This window comes from Oncorhynchus mykiss, chromosome 13 (genome assembly GCF_057628025.1).
Source record: "Oncorhynchus mykiss isolate SJ-2025 chromosome 13, ASM5762802v1, whole genome shotgun sequence".
Lineage (NCBI taxonomy): Eukaryota > Metazoa > Chordata > Actinopteri > Salmoniformes > Salmonidae > Oncorhynchus > Oncorhynchus mykiss.
In genome coordinates, this window is record NC_143034.1 from 59,668,065 (window position 1) to 59,688,420 (window position 20,356).

At 41.7% G+C, this 20,356-nt stretch overlaps 1 protein-coding gene across 3 annotated transcripts in view; it reads left to right on the forward strand.

The window, feature by feature from the left end:
- LOC110486711 (acid-sensing ion channel 2) overlaps nt 1-3,107 on the forward strand; it is a 445,230-nt gene extending 442,123 nt beyond the window's left edge. For all 3 annotated transcript variants that reach the window (XM_090196995.1, XM_090196994.1, XM_090196993.1), the window contains one exon: nt 153-3,107. In XM_090196995.1, the coding sequence (XP_090053121.1) occupies nt 153-254 (102 nt within the window). In that variant the 3' untranslated portion in view covers nt 255-3,107. The remainder of the gene's footprint in view (nt 1-152) is intronic.
- Nucleotides 3,108-20,356: the final 17,249 nt, after the last annotated feature.

The window sequence follows — 20,356 nt, forward strand, 5'->3', positions numbered from 1 at the left end:
TGGCCCTCCAACACCACTTCCAGCAGCATCTGGTCTCCCATCCATGACAAACCCTGCTTAGCTTCAGTGGCAAGCCAGCAGTGGGGTGCAGTGTAGACGTGTGCATGTGTATAAGTGTACTACGCGCATATGTGTGTGTCACCCTACCTCAGAGTTCCTGTGACCCGGTGGGGAACCACTCCGAGGCCATCAGCCACACGGTGAGCGTCCCCCTACAGACCACCCTGGGCACGCTGGAGGAGATCGCCTGCTGAGTCCCCAGCCTAGCTCCACACACACACCAGGCAAGGCCACTGTGAGCCACCACCACACGGGGAGCCAGTGAGCAGCAATCTCTTCCACAGGCTACCAGGACAGAATGATAGTGACTTTGGTGGGGAGGATGGGTGGCTGGTCAGAGGAAAGGGTGGCTGGGTTGGGCTAGACTGGGCTGGACTGGGCATCCCCTCCACACTGTCACTGCAGCACTAATGGGGATTAAGGAGCTGTCACCTGGACTTACTGGTGCTCTCTGTTACTGGAACTGTTATTGTACTGTTGGAGGAGGACAGCCACCTCCCCTCCCCCTCACATGCTCATCTACCTGACTCATAGGTCTTCTCCAGTTCACAGACAGACAAACTACACTGTAAACCTAACGGGAAGGGACTCATCTCTGTCCTAGACATGTGTATTCACTAGTCACCCATCGGTCAGTACTGCCAGACATTGTACCATAACAGTTGCTGTGAACTGTCCAAGTTGCATGCGCTGCTTCCTCTCGGAGACGGTTTCTCTCTTTGGTGATGCTGATTGGCTGACGCTGGACTGCAGTGTTGCTTTACTGTACATTTGCCCTGTCTCTCTCTGTCATTCTCTCTCTCTGTCTCTCTCCGTCTCTCTCCGTGGCCTATGGGATGAGGCCAGCTATAGAAATAGAATGTATAGATTGAACATGGTTCACTATAACATATTTCATATGACACATCCATCTAAGGCAGTTTCATTTTGTTGATGCACTGTTTTCTTAGGCGGCAAGTTGTATATCTACGGGAAGGGCTGTTGGGACTGTATTTGCATTCATATTGGGAAAACATGAGCATTCTAAAGAATCAATTCCAAAATGACTGTTTTGCATTCGGTTATTTATTTAGTTGTTTAATGCATCCGTTCTATTGATTCCACTCCTATCAATTTACCACAAGGTGAGTAACCCGAGGGAAGGCAAGGTACTGAGCTGCTTCTCAACAACATATTAAACAAGTGCCATATTCCTATGTGTAAACTCATGTAAATGATTAAACGCTTGCCTCTTGGCGGCAGCGCCTCAGTGGGGTAAAAGCACTCATTGATGACTGAGGCTGAGCCAAAACCAGAGAGGTGGAGTATGACATTGTTTACCTGGCAGAATACAAGCAGAGTACAAATGTCGCTCATAAAATGAACATGCTGAGGGGGTTTAGTTTCATTTCAGCTGCATGATGTGGGTGTGTTGTCTGGTGAGAACTGACGGACTCCCAACTCATCATATTTTACATAATGGACTTGGCCCTTACATAGAGATATTCCAGCTAGAAATTGAATTGAATTGAAAATTGAATTTCCATGATAATCACGGTTCTATTAATGGAAATAATGTTTGGATGATAATAATTGCACTGATGTAGATTCAGATGAGGGGAAATGATGTTCTGATTCATTTGAGGATACAGGGTGTGTTGTATTGTGGTGTTAATATTGGTGTTGTAGTACGAAAAACCAAAACGGGTACGAGACAGTGTTCTGTCCTGTCTACAGTGGACATGTTATTGAAGAAGGACTTACATGAACCAACTTATGACTGGTTGACATTTTGATTTGAAGCAAATACAAATTTGCTAACAGAGCAGGATAAGACTAACACAAGGGATTCAAATAATCAAGCCCAACATGTAAAGCCTGTCGTTTGCAGAAACGGTAGCCTGCAGAGTTTGCCGGGACTATTGTGCATCTCTGACTGAAAGACACAATCTTTGTCAAATTGGAGGTGATTTTAAGCCCAATATTTTTTTAATAGACGATAGCCCCAACCAAACACATTTAATAACCAGTTAAAATCAAACTCACCAAACCATGGGTGGTGTGAAAACCACAGGAGGTGTTTTTCTGTTCTCAAAAAAAGTGTCAAAGGACTATCCAAAGCCCTGACATGAAACGCTGACTGGTCTGAGTCCAACTCAAAAAGGATTTGGTTTGTTTCGTTAACACCCCTCCCATCTAGTGCCATCACACTAAAAAGGGCCATATTGCATCACTATGATATGACGAGTACATCCATCCAGAGTAGCATATCAATTAGCCAGACAGGCGGCAGGTAGCCTAGCAGTTAGCGTGTTGGGCCATTAACCGAAAGGTCGCTGGTTTGAATACCCAAGCCGACAAGGTGAAGAATCTGCCGATGTGCCCTTGAGTCAGGCAGCTAAACCTAATTAGCTCCAGGGGCGCCGTACTACTATGACTGACCCTGTAAAACAACACATTTGACTGCATCTATCCGGTGTATGTGACAAAACTTCTACTATGTCATCGTTATAATGTACAGTACAGGTGGGAATGAACTCCAAGTGCTTTGTGAACTATGATTTCCTGTCTGTTGTTGACCTGCTGTGTGTAATCTAATCTCTCATGTATGGCTTATCATGTCTCCTTTAGCAGTGACCTCAGCCATCTCCAGGGGCGGACTTGCCATCTGGCATTTGCCCGAAATGCCAGATGGGCTGGTTCATTTTTAGCCTAGTGGGCCTGTCTAACGGAAAAAAAATATTTTGCTAAATTATCATTATTTGACCTTGAGGAAAAATATGGACCGGTGTGAGGACCTCAAGGAAAAAAATGGGCCAGTATATTGCAAATGCAAAAGCCAATTTCTGGTCCCAGTCCTCCCCTGCTTCTCACCTACTGTATAGATTTGTCCATGGAGAGAGGTGAACTACTATGGGACACATACTGAGTCTCAGTGAAAATGCCACTGGTTGTTTCTTCTCTTTTGGTTTCTATTGTTATTGCAGGACTGCTTTTTCATTTTGTGATGCAGCGTACAGTATGTGTTTTTAATGTGAAACGATTAAAAAAAAAGTTTTTGCTGCGGGGTCCTGTCGTGTTTGCCTTCTTGTGTAGACGTATCACTCATTTCTTCATAGCTTTGTAAGAGGATCCATCGTGCAGAACACAAGCATAATACTCTGTCATACAGTGCTTGTGGTTTGTGGGGAGGGGTGGGAGCTTGGGAAAAGGCATCAGCGCCTACAGTGTGTTGTGGTGTTAGAAATGTAAAGGGGAGATCCTATTTCACTTTGACATCTCTACTACACAGACTTAATGTGCACTGAAATGTCCTCCTCTCAGCTCCCAGTGATAACAGCAGTCAGGACACCAGAGGACTCCTCCAAGCAGAGCAGTACTAGTAGACAGACTGAGGGAGATATTTCACTTGAAAGCCATTTTGTGCTGCTGGTCAGGTTCTATTTTGCATCAGCACTCTCCAGGAACTCCTGCCAGCTATTTGCTCTGTCTGTATCAGGAGCTGTGTCTGTGTCTTCCCTCTGGGTGCCCTGTTGTTCCATTAATACAAGTGTCTTATAATATTAGAGTTCAACCCCAGGATCTACAAATCATATTATTTATGGATGACAACGTCCTACACAACACAAATGTTATGCAGTTAATTTAGCTCATGCTGCTGATACAGTGAATTGTGTGTGCACTTGATTTACTTGTAGAGTATTGCCAGAAAAAGCAATCTGCCAGCAGACGGTGACCTGAGAATATTTACACATTGATTAGGTTGATGGATGTGTAATTAAGGAACTTTGTTACCTGCATAGATTTTTCTCACTTAGGTTATTGCATAGCCAGTGTTAAAATGTGTTAGCAAAAGATCTTGGTGAGGATGCACCAACACACATGGGCAAAGATGTCAGTCGAGCATACAATTTAGATTAAATGGGGAAATAGATTATACATTTTGAAACCGTTTTGTGGATGTTTTGTTCAAACCAGGGTTAAACAGAGAGAACCTGTGTGTGTTCATGACTTTGTGATGAAACAATATGACAACCATTCTTGCCCAGGAGGTACAGTATGAACACGTGAGCCAGTGTCTAAGCTGCAGTGTCCTCTCAGAGACAGAGACAGGCCTGGGTTCATCCGGAGTTCACTGGGCATCTTTTCGGCTTTAGACAGACATTGCCGGAGGTCCTTCGGTGGAGACTGTTTTCATGCAAGGCAGGGTGGAAATGTAGAGGTAATTTGCCACTGCTTAGAAACCTTGACACAGTGGCCTATAGATTTGTACAAAGTGAATGCATAGTGTGAGGCAGCAATTCTAGATCATCATGAAAGACTTAATTAGGGCTTAGATCATGAGACTGCTGTTATCATTTTTTGTTTACCATGGTGCTTGATATTTCTTTTGTTGCATAGAAATGTATTTTAAATCATCTGTTGGTAATGTTGAACAGCAATATTTTGCAAGCAGCATATGAGAAAAAATGTTGAATCTATCACATGCAACACATCTATTCAGGCTCTGTTCAGGCTCTGTTCAGGCTCTATTCAGGCTCTGTTCAGGCTCTGACAAACAGAAGGTGTGATGGGTCCGCACTCAAAATGATGTCACATGATTTATTATTGATTTATTATTATTTTCACAGAGCGTGATAGTCCCCTTTTGATGATCTATTCAAGCTCTGCTCAGAGTTAATTCATTTCCACATGGATAGAGATACCATCAGTCAGCCGAGAAGCAGGAGGCAGAGGGCTGGGGAGTTGCAGAGGGCAGGGTAGGATAGTGGTTAGAGTGTTGGGCTACTAACCGAAAGGTTGCAAGTTCAAATCCCCAAGCTGACAAGGTACAAATATGTCGTTCTGCCCTTGAACAGGCAGTTAACCCACTGTTCCCAGGCCGTCATTGAAAATAAGAATTTGTTCTTAACTGACTTGCCTAGTTAAGAAAGGTAAAATTAAAAAAAAGAGGAGGGAGATATGTGCATGTTCCCCACTCACCTTATGTTGGATATGGGGTTTAAGATAGAAAGACATGGGGAGAAAAAGAAAAGTCAAGCTGAACAAAGCCACTAGTACAGGTCAGGCCATGCAGTTATCATAGTTTGCTAAATAAAAATAGGCAGGAGGAATATTTCAACATTTACATTTTTTGTGTTGTGCCTGTCAGTCCACAAACTGTGAGAAGTAATGAACCTGAGATACACCACCGTATTTGGGTTTTCAAATACACTACATGACCAAAAGTATGTGGGCACATGCTTGTCGAACATCTCATTCCAAAATCATGGGCATTAATATGGAGTTGGTCCCCCTTTTGCTGCTATAACAGCCTCCACTCTTCTGGGAAGGCTTTCCACTAGACGTTGGAACATTGCTGCAGGTTCTTGCTTCCATTCAGCCACGAGCATTAGTGAGGTTGTGCGCTGATGTTGGATGATTAGGCCTGGCTTGCAGTCGGCGTTCCAATTCATCCCAAAAGGTGTTCGATTGAGTTAAGGTCAGGGCTCTGTGCAGGCCAGTCAAGTTCTTCCACATCGATCTCGACAAACCATTTCTGTCTTGGCCTTGCTTTGTGCATGGGGACATTGCCATGCTGAAACAGGAAATGGCCTTCCCCAAACTGTTGCCAAAAGTTGGAAGCACAGAATCCTCTAGAATGTCATTGTAGCGTTAAAATTTCCCTTCACTGGAACTAACGGGCCTAGACCGAACCACGAAAAACAGCCAAAAGACCATTATTCCTCATCCGCCAAAGTTTACATTTGGCACTATGCATCTGCCAAACCTAGATGAGTCCGTCGGACTGCCAGATGGTGAAGCATGATTCATCGTGCTCCAGTCCAATGGTGGCGCGGTTTACAGCACTCCAGCTGACGCTTGGCATTGCGCATGGTGATCTTAGGCTTGTGTGTGGCTGCTCGGCCATGAAAACCCATTTCATGAAGCTTCCGACAAACAGTTATTGTGCTGACGTTTCTTCCAGGGGCAGTTTTGAACTCTGTAGTGAGTGTTGCAACCGAGGACAGACTATTTTTATGCACTACGCATTTCAGCACCTGGTGGTCCCGTTCTGTGAGCTTGTGTGGCCTACCACTTTGCGGCTGAGACGTTGTTGCTCTTAGACATTTCCACTTAACAATAACAGCACTTACCATTGACTGGGGCAGCTCTAGCAGGGCAGACATATTATGAACTGACTGGTTGGAAAGGTGACATCCTATGACAGTGCCACGTTGAAAGTCAGATAAACATTGGCCGCAGAATGGCCTTACTATGGCGATTGCATAGCTGTGTGCTAAATTGTATCAGTTGTCAGCAACGGGTGTGGCTTTTATAGCTGAATCCACTAATTTCAAGTGGTGTCACATACTTTTGTATATATAGTGTACTTACTCGCACAACTGATATTGGTATCATAATAGCATTTCTTATGCAAAGACAGCTTAAGGTATGAAAGCTCTTTACATTTCCTGTTTATCAGAATGTCTGCCATTTGCTGCCAGCTTGGGATCGAAGGAAAAATTCAAACTTGAGTCATACAACTCGAAATCATCCATTATTTACATTACACTATTTCAATTTCTCCCTGTTTGTGACTCACCTTGGCAGCAGTTCATCCTTCATGCCTGAAACCGAATGAATTCCTTTATTCAACATAACTCACTTGTGGTTTGTCAGAATGAATGAAGGATTTGTTCACCTCATCAGGCCATGACAAATAACCTCCACTATAGATAGGAACTTACCTGCCACTGGGCACAGACGTCATTTCAACGTATAGTTTTGGTTTACATTTGGTTGAGTTGTCAACTAACATGAATTTAACTTGAAATCAACAAAACATTTCACCATGTCATTGGATGTAGGTGGAAAAAATAAATTCCCTGACATCGATGACTTTTTGCAAATCCAATCAGTTTCCCACTGGGATTCAACATCATCACATGACTTTTTTGTCAAAATGAGCGAGGAAACAACGTTGATTCAACCAGTTTTTCCCAGTGGGCAGCCTCATACTGCTCAATGTATTGTCCGTGTCTTTACAAACACCTCAGACAGTGAGGACTAGTTAGATAGCAGGTGCCTGGGAGACTGCTGTTGAATAGGGTGACTTTCTCTCAGCCATGACCACGTCACTAACCAGCCTGTGCTTACAGCCGTCCAGTGGTATTCAGCCTATCCCTTATTCCACCCAGCAGCATGTTGTCTCTGACCAGAGTTTGAGTCATATTTAATCACTTGTCGCTCCTGTTTATGGCTTAGAAGAGCTGACTTAATGGGCAACTTTATAACTTTAATCTTATTGAGGCCCAGGGAAATCAATGGCATTTGGTACAGGCACCTAGCTGGGCTAATGAAGCACTCTGCTAATGAAGGAAAGGGGCACCCACTTTACCAAGCCCCTAGCATAGAAGGATTGTCACAGTCACTTTGCCTCAGGGACCAATTCTGATAATGCCAACATTAGGATGCCAATTTACAAACCAACTTCGACAAAAATTCACCAATACTGGATTTTTAGGTAGACTAGCTCAGTTTTTACCTGATGCACGTTGAGAGCCCCACAAGCAGCAGTGAAAGGTTCAGGCTCTGATGACCTGGTTAGCAGAGCTCTTTGATATTCAATATTAAGATAATGAGACAAATACAAACTATCCAGTCAAACCTTTTAGTTGTTTGGTACTTCTGCCATCTAGTGGCCATCGGTCATAATGTAAGACATACATTATGAGCCTGCTAACTGAAATCCTCATTCAATTTTCAGCCCCAACAATGGGAGAGCATGAGAAATGTAATGGTTTTACTTACATATTGCTGTCCTTTTCACCAATATTCACATTTAGTGTGCATCCCTCATTTCAACCAGTTTGCTGTAATATTCCCTCATGGGTCTCGACCCAGCTCTTGGTGGAATCCACAACAGATCTGTAAAACTCCTCCAGAGACTTGGTAGAGGCCACAACATCAAATTCACTCTCATCGCCACCAATAGTGTGAGGGACATGCTCAATCTATCCAATGGTGTGGTAACCATAAGCTCCAAAATGCTGCAAGGTAATTAGTGGACGTCATAACCTTGGGAGGGGCCCTTACCAGGTACTGACAGTAGGGCCAGCTGAGCCTGGGACCTGCGTAAGGGCAGGGACGTCGCTCCCTTAAGTTCGTAACACTCACAAACTACCCGCTATCCAAAGAAAAAGCAACAAAGAAAGCTGTAGCAATAATGATTTATATGCAATTATATTAATAACAACAATAAAAACGTAATGTTACTTGCATAACCCAGGTTCTCTGATATTATGAATGAGATATCACACATGGGATTCACCCGAATCTCAGAAGCTCGAAGAGCCAATTACACACAACTGTTGGAAACAAACAGGTCAAGTGCCGAATGAGGTGAGCCCCTCCCCTCATAAGGAGCCAATTGCCCGCCTCCGATCATTCTCAACCATGCTGAACTTCCTCACACTCTTGCGAGTAAGGGTATGCAGTGAGATATCTCACTCATATCAGAGAACCTAGGTTACGCAAGTAACCTTGAGTTCTATTTCAATTATTTTTTTCGATATCTCATATGTGGGAGATAGCCGACTCGCAAACCGTTTCACAAACATGCTTTCCGAAGCCAGGTAGTCTCAACATATCAACCCTCAGAGGCCCCGACACTGAAGACAGTATGCGCCAAGGTGCAGTGATGTCAAGCCAGTAGAACCTCATAAATGTATGAGGGGATGCCACAGGAGGTTGGTGGCACCTTAATTGGGGAGGATGGGCTCATAGTAATGGCTGGAATGGGTTTGATACCACTCCATTCCAGCCACTTATGTGCCATCCTCCCCTCAGCAGCCTCCTGTGGGGGATGCCCAACAAGCTGCATCGCAAATATCCTGTAAGGAGATACCCTTGAACAGTGCCCAAGAGGTACTGTAGCCATACCCCTGGTGGAGTGAGCCCTCAGGCCCTCCAGAGTCTGTAACCCCTTGCTATTATAGACCAATATAATAATTCCACAATCCAATTGATGAGAGAGAGGTCTCACCCAAGCAGGGAGGTGCCCAGGACACACAGAGTTGTTGCTCTTGTTCAAAGCTCTCGCTCAATCCAGGTATATGCACAATGCATGTACTGGACACAAACAGTGGAGATGCTCTTCTACCATAGAAGGGAAGGGCGGCGGGTGGAAGCCACAAGCTCCAAGGTGAAACAAATGTAATTGCCTTTGACCTTGAGCATAAATGCGAGGTTGGGCAACAAGGAAACCTTGGAAAAACCCAGGGCAAACTGTAGGCACGAATGGTGAACTGACTGTGCATGCAGCTGACTCACTAGCTTTGCGGACCTAATGGCGACCAATAAAGTGGTCGTAAAGGAGAGAAAGTCAATAGACATGTTGCTGATAGTCCATCTCTATATGATCTACACAACCTAACCAAATAAAGTGTTACCCATTTCAAAAATACACCGATAATAACAGAAGGAATTACATTTTGTTTACATAGTTTTAAAATTCCATTCAACATGCTTACGTACATCTTGGAACAAAATTCTTAATATAGCAACTCTATCTTACTTACATCTTTAACAAACTCCTTCAAATGCACTATTTTTAGGTGTCACTCTGGATACTTTTTAGAGGACCAAGGCCTAGATTTAATTACATCAAGCATCAACCCCATTATTTTTATTTCTACTTTGCACATTCTTCCACTGCAAATCTACCATTCCAGTGTTTTACTTGCTATATAGTATTTACTTTGCCACTATGGTCTTTTTTTTTGCTTTTACCTCCCTTATCTCAGCTCATTTGCTCACATCGTATATAGACTTGTTTATACTGTATTATTGACTGTATGTTTGTTTTACTCCATGTGTAACTCTGTGTCGTTGTATGTGTCGAACTGCTTTGCTTTATCTTGGCCAGGTCGCAATTGTAAATGAGAACTTGTTCTCAACTTGCCTACCGGGTTAAATAAAGGTGAAATAAAAGCATTAACCAGTGATAGCCGACACTCATATAGCTGGGGTTTTGGCAGTGTCAGATGTTGTAACTTGACTTCAACATTAATCTGAAGACTGTTATTTATTAATTAACTAACCATGTTTAATTGTTACCCAATTAACTTAATCATGTAACGATTAACTCATTAGGATCTGGGGCACCACGAGAGCGATTCTTTAACCTTTTTGGGATAGGGGGCAGCATTTTCACTTTTGGATGAATAGTGTGCCCAGAGTGAACTGCCTCCCACTCTGTCCCAGATACTAATATATGCATATTATTATTAGTATTGGATAGAAAACACTCTGAAGTTTCTAAAACTGTTTGAATGATGTCTGAGTATAACAGAACTCATATGGCAGGCAAAAACCTGAGAAAAAAATCCAACCAGGAAGTGGGAAATCTGAGGTTTGTAGTTTTCAACTCAGCCCCCATTGAAGATACAGGGTGATATTAGTTATGTTGCACTTCCCAAGGTGTCCACTAGATGTCAACAGTATTTAGAACCTGTTTTGAGGATTCTACTCTAAAGAGGGGCTCATAAGGGCTCTTTGAGTGAGTGGTCTGGAAGAGTGCCACAGCCTCGGTCTGGCGCGCTCACGTGAAAGGTAGCTACGTTCCACTTCATGTGTACAGACAAAGGAGTTGTCCGTTTGGAACATTAATTACGTTTTATGTTAAAAACATCCTAAAGATTGATTCCATACTTAGTTTGGCATGTTTCTACGGGCTGTAACGGATCTTTTTGAACTTTTCGTCCGACGTTCGGCGCGACCTGAACGCGCTTTTGGATTTGTTTACCAAACGCCCTAACAAAAGAAGATATTTGGACATAACTGATGGACATTATCGAACAAATCAAACATTTATGGTGGAACTGGGATTCCTGGGAGTGCATTCTGATGAAGATAATCAAAGGTAAGTGAATATTTAAAATGCTATTTCTGAGTAATGTTGACTACCCAATATCTATCTTTTTGGCTGCTTTGTTGTCTAAAGGCTGTACTCAGATTATTGCATGGTTTGCTTTCTCCTTAAAGTTTTATTGAAATCTGACACAGCGGTTGCATTAAGGAGAAGTTTATCTAAAGTTCCATGTATAATAGTCGTATCTTTATCAATGTTTATTATGTGTGTTTCTGTAAATTGATGTGGCTCTCTGCAATATCACCGCATGTTTTAGAACTACTGAATGTAACGCGCCAATGTAAACTCAGATTTTTTTATGTAAATATGAACTTTATCAAACAAAACATACATGTATTGTGTAACATGAAGTCCATGAATGTCATCTGATGAAGATCATCAAAAGTTAGTGATTCATTTTCTCTATTTCTGCTTTTTGTGACTCCTCTCTTTGGCTGGAAAAATGGCTGTGTTTTTCTGTGAGTTGGTGGTGACCTAACATAATCGTTTGTGGTGCTGATGCTGTAAATCCTTTTTGAAATCAGACACAGTGGCTGGATTAACAATAATTTTATCTTTAACATGGTGTAAAATACTTGTATGCTTGAGGAATTTTAATTATGAGATTTCTGTTGTTTTGAATTTGGCGCCCTGCACTTTCACTGGCTGTTGGGGGGGGGGGGGGGGTTCCGCTAGCGGAACGGGGTCCCCAGTCCTAGACAGGTTAAAACTTTCACACTCACCACATACTCTGCTGTAACTGTCTATTATCTATCCTGTTGCCTAGTCACTATACATGACCCCAAGCATACTTCCAAAGTTGTGGCAAAATGGCAACAAAGTCAAGGTATTGGAGTGGCCATCACAAAGCCCTGACCTCAATCCTATAGAAAATTTGTGGGCAGAACTGAAAAAGTGTGTGCAAGCAAGGAGGCCTACAAACCTGACTCAGTTACACCAGTTCTGTCAGGAGGAATGGGCCAAAATACACCCAACTTATTGTGGGAAGCTTGTGGAAGGCTACCCAAAATGTTTGACCCAAGTTAAACAATTTAAAGGCAATGCTACCAAATACTAATTGAGTGTATGTAAACTTCTGACCCACTGGGAATGTGATGAATGAAATAAAAACTGAAATAAATCATTCTCTACTATTATTCTGACATTTTACATTCTTAAAATAAAGTGGTGATCCTAACTGACCTAAGACAGGGAATTTTTACTGGGATTAAATGTCAGGAATTGTGAAAAACTGAGTTTAAATGTATTTGGATAAGGTGTATGTAAACTTCCGACTTCAACTGTACATTCTGTAGCTACCTCAGTTACCTTGTACCCCTGCACATCGACTCAGTACTGGTACTTCTTGTATATAGCCACGTTATTGTTACTCGTTATTGTTATTCTTTATTCACTGTGTATTTATTCCTTGTGTCATTATTTCTATTTGCATTGTTGGAAAATGACCCGTAAGTAAGCATTTCAATGTTGTTTATGAAGCATGTGTCAAACAGCTTGGATACACTCCACCTTATTTTAGCCTCTTACTGACAAGACGTTCCACAGGCTTTATTACAGAAGAGGAGGTGAAAGCGTGATAGGGACTAATAATAAAAAGGTACTATCTTGTCCCCTAAGGTGCACTATTGGCTGTTTTGAGGTCACACTGCAAACTTACAATTATGTAGGGGAGAGTTGGGTAAGCTGAGCCATTTTTTACATTCAGCATCACTATTTCAAGAGAAATATAGTATTCTTCCTAACAAAGACACTGTATCTACATTAATTTACAATTTACATTAATGTTTTTCCCTGGAAATAATCACAATTCATGTAAACATAACTACTTTTGACAAGCTATGTTTTCAAAACTAGTCTCTTGAAAAAAATGACCCCGGGTATGGGGTAAGTTGAGCATAAAGGAAAGGGTACGTTGAGCCACCTTGGGGTAAGTGGGTGATGGTGTTCTGTGACAGTGGGTGATGGTGCTGGTCGGTCAAAGTTTAATTAATGGATTGGGGGTGTGATATATTGTATATCTTAAATGCATGCCTACATTCATATATAGATCTCTGTTCAATATCACTTATCCTTCCATTTCTTGAGCAGTTGTCTGGGACAGGGATGTTGTTTTGATGTGCCAATTTGTAGGCAAGTTCTCTCCATAAAACTGGTCTGCGAGATTCTTGACATGTTTATCAAGCTCAGACTCCATGTCATCAGATAAGACCTTGTGTGCCTCTACTACTCTATCATAGCTCTCTTTCACACAGGTACGTGTGTGAACTTCTTTTTTGTCAATGTACCATTCAGTCTATTTTCTCCATCTCTTGCTGCTGCTGAATGGACTTCTTCCCTTCTCTCAATTCCTTGGGGGGCTAAACGTGCTGGTTTTACATTTGTAAACACTGGGCATGATGATGTCTGCTCTTTAACAATAGTTTAAATGCATGATACATTGCATAAAACTGACAAAATGTTAGAATTTGTATGGTCTATGATGGCCATTGGCTGAACTTAACCAATGGACATTGGCTCAACCTAAGCCAAGGCAAACATATTGACTATATTAGCCCATACATGATATACTTTCATGATAGGTTTAGGATCTCACATTGTAGCTTAGACCCCAACTGATTTACAATTTTTTTAAATGTACTTTGGTTTAGATACAAGCATCATTAAACCTATAACACAATATATTAATTCAACTATGAAAATCTGTTTTTTGGACCCAACTTGCTCACCACTTTTTCCATGTTGTTTCTTCCTTCACATACTCCATGGAATGATTTAATATCTGGTGTATGGACGGTTTCCCAGAAACAAGGGGTGGCTCAACTAACTATTTGGGTCAACTTAGCCCACTCTCTCCTACCTATAACTAATGGTACAGTGGGCATACTTTACAGGATACCACTACAGTGACAAGCATTTGTACCCCTTTAAGTACAATGTGCAACCTTTTTTTCTGAGACTGTGGGATACTGTAAGTGTTATATAAACAAACTGTAGACTAATCCAACTGGTAGAACCTGACTAGCAATAGCTGCTGAAAGCGGATTGGCATTCAATTCAGAACTCATATCCCATTGACCCACACCCTAGTACCTGTCATAGCATGCTCAGTGCACATAGAAGTTATACTGTACCGGAAGTGCATTAAGATGGCTAGTCTCTCTCTCAAACTTTCAGATCTTGTTATGTTGAGAAATCAGGCCTGGGTTAGAAAAACGGACCCTCTAGCTGATAGGCAGCTTTTCATGCAATTGAGAAAGAGATGTACTACCTCAATCAAGAAAGCTAAATCTAGCTGCTTCCTAAGTTCTATCTCTGACTCTACTGGTCGGAGATAGATATTCCTCTACTTCCCTTCTTAAGCAAGTTGTGTCAAACTCTGGCATCATAACTGAGATAAATAAGAATTTATGTTTTTAATCAGTTCCGTCAACTTCTAGTTAATCTTTGCTTTCATCACAACAGCTTTGGACTTGTGATGTGCTAGACACCTTGTGCAAGATTATTGTAAAAATAAATTAAAAAATAAAACCCACAGCGGCTGATTTGCTTGATCCTTTCTTGCTGCAGCTTTCTGCTGATCTGATTACAGATTCTTTAACACTCCATTTTAACCTAACAATTATTTCTGGTATCATCCCCAGGATCTGGATTATCACCCCATTTCAAATGATCTTGCCTAGCAGCAGAAATTATAGAATTCTTTGTAAATATTCAACTTAAATCCCTTTTAACTACGAAATAAAGTACCTTCGGAAAGTATCAGACTCCTTGACCTTTTCCACATTGTTATGTTAGCCTTATTCTAAAATTGATTAAAAGAAAAAAAATCCTCAGTCTAAACAATACCCCATTATGACAAAGTGAAAACAAGCTTTTAGAAATATTAGCTAATTTATTAAAAATAAAAAAACAAATCCCTTATTTACATAGGTATTCAGACCCTTTGCTATGACACTCGAAATTGAGCTCAGGTGCATCCGGTTTCCACTGATCATCCTTGAGATGTTTCTATAACTTGATTGGACACGACTTGGAAAGACACACACCTATCTATATAAGGTACCACATTTGACAGTGCATGTTAGAGCAAAAACCAAGCCATGAGGTCGAAGGAATTGTCTGTAGAGCGTCGAGACAGGATTGTGTCGAGGCACAGATCTGGGGAAGGTTACCAATAAAGTTCTGCAGCATTGAAGATCCCCAAGAACACAGTGGCCTCCATCTTTCTTAAATAGAAGAAGTTTAGAACCACCAAGACTCTTCCTAGAGCTGCCCCCCGGCCAAACTGAGCAATCGGGGGAGAAGGGCCTTGGTCTTGGCCTTGGTCAAGGAGGTGACCAAGAACCTAATGGTTACTCTGACAGAGCTCTAAAATGTTATTTGTGGAGATGGGAGAACCTTCCAGAAGGACAACCATTCCTGCAGCACTCCACCAAATCAGGCCTTTATGGTAGAGTGGCCAGACGGAAGCCACTTCTCAGTAAAAGGCACATGACAGCCAGCTTGGAGTTTGCCAAAAGCCACTGAAAGACTCTCAGACCATGAGAAACAAGATTCTCTGGTCTGATGATGAAACCAATATTGAACTCTTTGGCCTGAATGCCAAGCGTCACGTCTGGAGGAAACCTGGCACCATCCCTACGGTGAGGCATGGTAGTGGCAGCATCATGCTTTGGGGATGTTTTTCAGCGGCAGGGACTAGAGTACTAGTCAGGATCGAGGCAAAAATGAACGGAGCAAAGTATAGAGAGATCCTTGATGAAAACCTGCTCCAGAGCACTCAGGACCTCAGACTTGGGCGAAGGTTCACCTTCCAACAGGACAATGACCCTAAGCACTGTCATGACGTTGGCCTGGGGGATAGGTTTATGACAGTCATAAATACCTCTTTCCCCCTTTTCCCTTCTCTAACCTACTGAGGTTACATTAAAAAAAAAAACTTGGTTAACATAGAGATTCTGGGAACATCAGTATGTGGGGGGGGGGGGGGGAATTTAACTATATTCTGGTAATCCGAACAATTGAACATATGCAGTGGTAGTTAATGAATATGATGTCAGTTCGGTTGTCATCTGAGACATTCTCATCAATGATAAGATGACAAACTCTACAGTGGAAAGTCTACATATTAGAGTTATCAGATTCACTTGGAATTGTTGTTCAATTTAAATGTTTGAATATGAAATTATTCGTGATGGGATGAAATGTGATTTTAGCTTCTAAAATGTGAGATTTGTATTTTCATAAGATAGGGCTACTCAATCAGTGGCCCTCCCCTGTGAAGGGACAAGGGCTATAAAACTTTTCAGACACACCCTCCATTCCCTTCCTATATAGCCCTTGACGACAACATAACTTCCTGTTCCGAGGATATGAGGGTGACGGTCCTATGTCAGCATGGTTCAGATAATACCTACAGGACGAAGCCAACATCAGCAGGAGCTTTGGTTGCGAATGGTATGAACTTTGAACTCTTATTCACTACAGAAGTGATACCTCCTAGCTGTTGAGTTAGCGACCGCAGGTTAGGAAGGAACAGACAGAGTATCCCGTCTATCACACAATGACGTTACTACAACGTATCCAATTGACAACCAGAGACATTCTTCAAAGGACAGAGGACTCGGTTTGGCAACACGGCCTTCCATCTACCACCAACCTACTGAAGCGCAGCTCAGAGTAAATATTTATTGCATTTTCCTTTTCCAAATGGGCGGTAATTTAGAATGCATAAGATACTGTATTTACGATAGCACAGCTTCGCCTTTGTTCCTGTCTTCCCGCTCTTTCACTCAACCCAGCCCCTTTTCCTTTGTGTAACAAGCCGACATATCTGTTCCGCCCGCTAGGGACGTTTTCCTATGACGTAAAGAATTATCCAGGTATAATTCATTCTTTGTGTATGTGAATTCTGTGTGATTAGTTAGGTTTTTAGTAAATCAATAATTAAACCCAATTTTGTAATCTGTATATAGACTTCTCTATTGTGTTATTGACTGTACGTTTGTTTATTCCATGTGTGACTCGGTGTTGTTGTTTGTGTCGCACTGCTTTTCTTTATCTTGGCCAAGTCGCAGTTGTAAATGAGAAGTTGTTCTCAACTGGCCTACCTGGTTAAATAAAGGTGAAATAAAAATACATTTTTTTTTAAATCCACCGATTTAGGTTAATCTGCTTTTTGTTTTTTTGAGCTTCTCATGTGGAATGATCTCGAAAAATCCTTAAAGTTGGTCCTTCTAGGGCAATTCAGGCGGATGTTAGATGCCATTTTTACTGAAGAATGAGTTTGTTTCATGATTGTATTGAGGTTTTCGTGTTTTGTGTTTGCTTTTCCATGTGTATAAACTGTCGATATGTACAGTATAGTGTAATCGTTTGATGTTTTCATGCTGGGTTCATCTGAGAAAGAGAGCGCCGTTTCAGCATGACTCCCTGCTTAAATAAAGGTCAAATAAAATAAACACACACACGTAACGGATGTGAAATGGCTAGCTAGTTAGTGGTGGTGCGCGCTAATAGCGTTTCAATCGGTGACCTCACTTGCTCTGAGACCTTGAAGTAGTGGTTCCCTTGCTCTGCAAGGGCCGCAGCTTTTGTGGAGCGATGGGTAACGATGCTTTGTGGGTGACTGGTTCGCGCCCGTGTAGGGGCGAGGGGACGGATTAAAGTTATACTGTTACACACACATACTCTCTATACAAATATTGACTGTCCACTCAAGCACCACTATTCAACAGAGTACATAAGAGAGAGGAAAATGAGTGGAGAAGATTAAAGGTATCACTAGACAAGAGAAATACCTTCCTCTCTCAATAGGCAGGTTTCAAATGACCCAGGTATATTCAACAAAAACACTGTTACAAAAATAACTTGTGGCACGTGTAATGGAAAGGGCAACTAAATAGGAGAAAGGTTCTAAAAGATCCACAAAATGTTTGTTTGACAGGAACTTTCTTTGATGGAAAAGTGTTTCTCTAATAAATAATGAATTATATAACCCACTTATGTTTAAAATGCTCATAAAAGTGCAGTAAATGTGTGTAGACAAAATAAGCTGCTCAGTTACTACTCTGCCAGCAGGAGCTCCGGGTGCCCAGGCTGTGCGCCCAGCAGTGGTGGTTCTAGACCATTTCAACTGGGGGGGGCCAAGCTGGTGCCAGTTGTACTGTTAGAGGGGCCAGTTACATTTGACGTTATTGTTGTCATATCGTTTTCTTCACTGCATTGCAGGCATTTGCAGGCAAAATACCATGTTCTGCGTTGCCACTGTCTAATTACAGATGTACAGAAAGAACGATAGCAAAAATGTGTTATGTAAAAATTATTTCATACTCCACATTTAGGGGGGCCACAAGGGGGTGGCCCCTTGTGGCCGCTAGTGGCGCCCAGTGCTTGGATTGGTAAAGGTAAATGGACCTCCTGGGGTTTCTGAAATGTGCGCTCAGTTCTTCTGGAACTGGCCTATCAGGTTGGCGCTAAAGAGCAAATTGTACTTGAATTTTTATTTGAAATCATAAAAAGTAATTGGGAGCCTGCTGGATGGAATGTGGGACTTGATAAACTGGACAGCCACATCCAACAACAGTCGAATAACGGTCAGAGGGATACACTAGCTAGAATCGTCTCACGGACCAGGTAAGAGAAAAATCCGTGGCTCTGTGAATTCCCAATTCGCAACACCGTTTCAGATGCTAGCTGTGTGTTGGCCCATATAGCCAAGCCTACGACAGGTATGTTGCAGACACGTTGTAGAGATGGGATGATATAGAGCAGGGAAGTGGGAGGAGACCAAATGGTAAATGTATATTTAGGAAGGCCACCATTCTAAAACCAACTGAATCACTCTACAAACAAACCACAGGAGGCTGCAGACAGGAGAATGGCTCATAATAATTACCAGAATGGAGCAAATGGAATGGCATCATACACCTGGATATCATGTGTTTGATAGCATTCCACTATCACTGCTCCAGTCATTGACACGAGCCAGTTCCACCAACCTCCTGTGAAACAATAGCAACATATGTTGATAATGAAGTTTCACATGACCCCACTTGTCCTGTAAAATAAATTGCACCCCCCTATATAATTTATTTAAAATTATGTTTACAACCACAAATAACTATAACTAGCGACCCTGCTTATAAACGTGCATATCGACTTTGCCACTTCAGCATGCTTTGTGGCACAGTCGATGTCACGCAGGGCTACGGGCCAGAAGGTGGAGGTTTCGCCGAACACCATGGGCGAGCTCACTCTTGCTGCCTGTTTCATTACACTACGACACTACGGCTGCAGACAATGATCAGCTAGGGGGAAATCAGATTTTAAACATTTTGATGCCATATTATTATTTATTTTTTAATTTAACCCTTTTTTTAAACTAGGCAAGTCAGTTAAGAACAAATTCGTATTTACAATGACGGCCTATTTATAATGATATAAAATATATGCAACACATTTTCCCCCAACAACTTTCTGTGCCAATGCACCACACAACCAATAAACAAAGCATACAGACTTCGGCCACTTCAGTATCATGGTTTGCTTTTTCAACACCACAATAAATAGACCATGTCAATTTCGACAAACAGAAAGTACTTCCTCCCTACCTTGTAGGCCTACGCAGTATCGAATCCTTGCCTTGACAATCTTTGAATATGATTAAACTTTGTGTTTTGTTGTAACAGATGTCTCTTTCCATTCATCAAATGGCTGTTGCACAGTTTGGATTGATTGATAATTGTATCAGGTAAAAAAATACAAATAATACGTATACAGTATACACAAAGTACACATATTGTTGTGACGGGGATTGCACAATAAAGTCGGGAATTTATTTCCATTGTGGTCCCTGCTTTTTTTATACATAAATACATTATAATTACATTAATACAGACAAATTACAGCGGCACAGACAAAAAATGTTCGACCTCAAGTTGACTATGAGGGGGGAGTTTAAGAACAATTCTTACAAGCTTGTTTTGTCTGGCCTGTAGCTTATTCTTTACATATTTGGGGCTTCTGGTGAACCATGATCTTCAGGCATAATCAAAGTGACACTGGACCAACACATTAGCCAGTCTTTAATAGGTACGAAGGTGTCTGGTCAGAGTTCCTGACATATCGTACTGGTCTTACTCTGTCATTTCTGTCATTTCTTCCTTTTTTTCTTGTATTTTTCCTATGGCATTATCCAAATTGTATTCTTATTCAGACTCTTGAAATATTTGCTCTATACAACCTAAATGTATCCTTAACATGTGAATGTAATTACGGCATTTGTAAAGACAGCAAATATATATTGTGTATGTTTTGTACATGCTCTTTATATGCTCTTGAATAAAAATGTATGAAAGAAAAGTATGTGTGGAAATACGTAGTGCACATAGTTAACTTCTG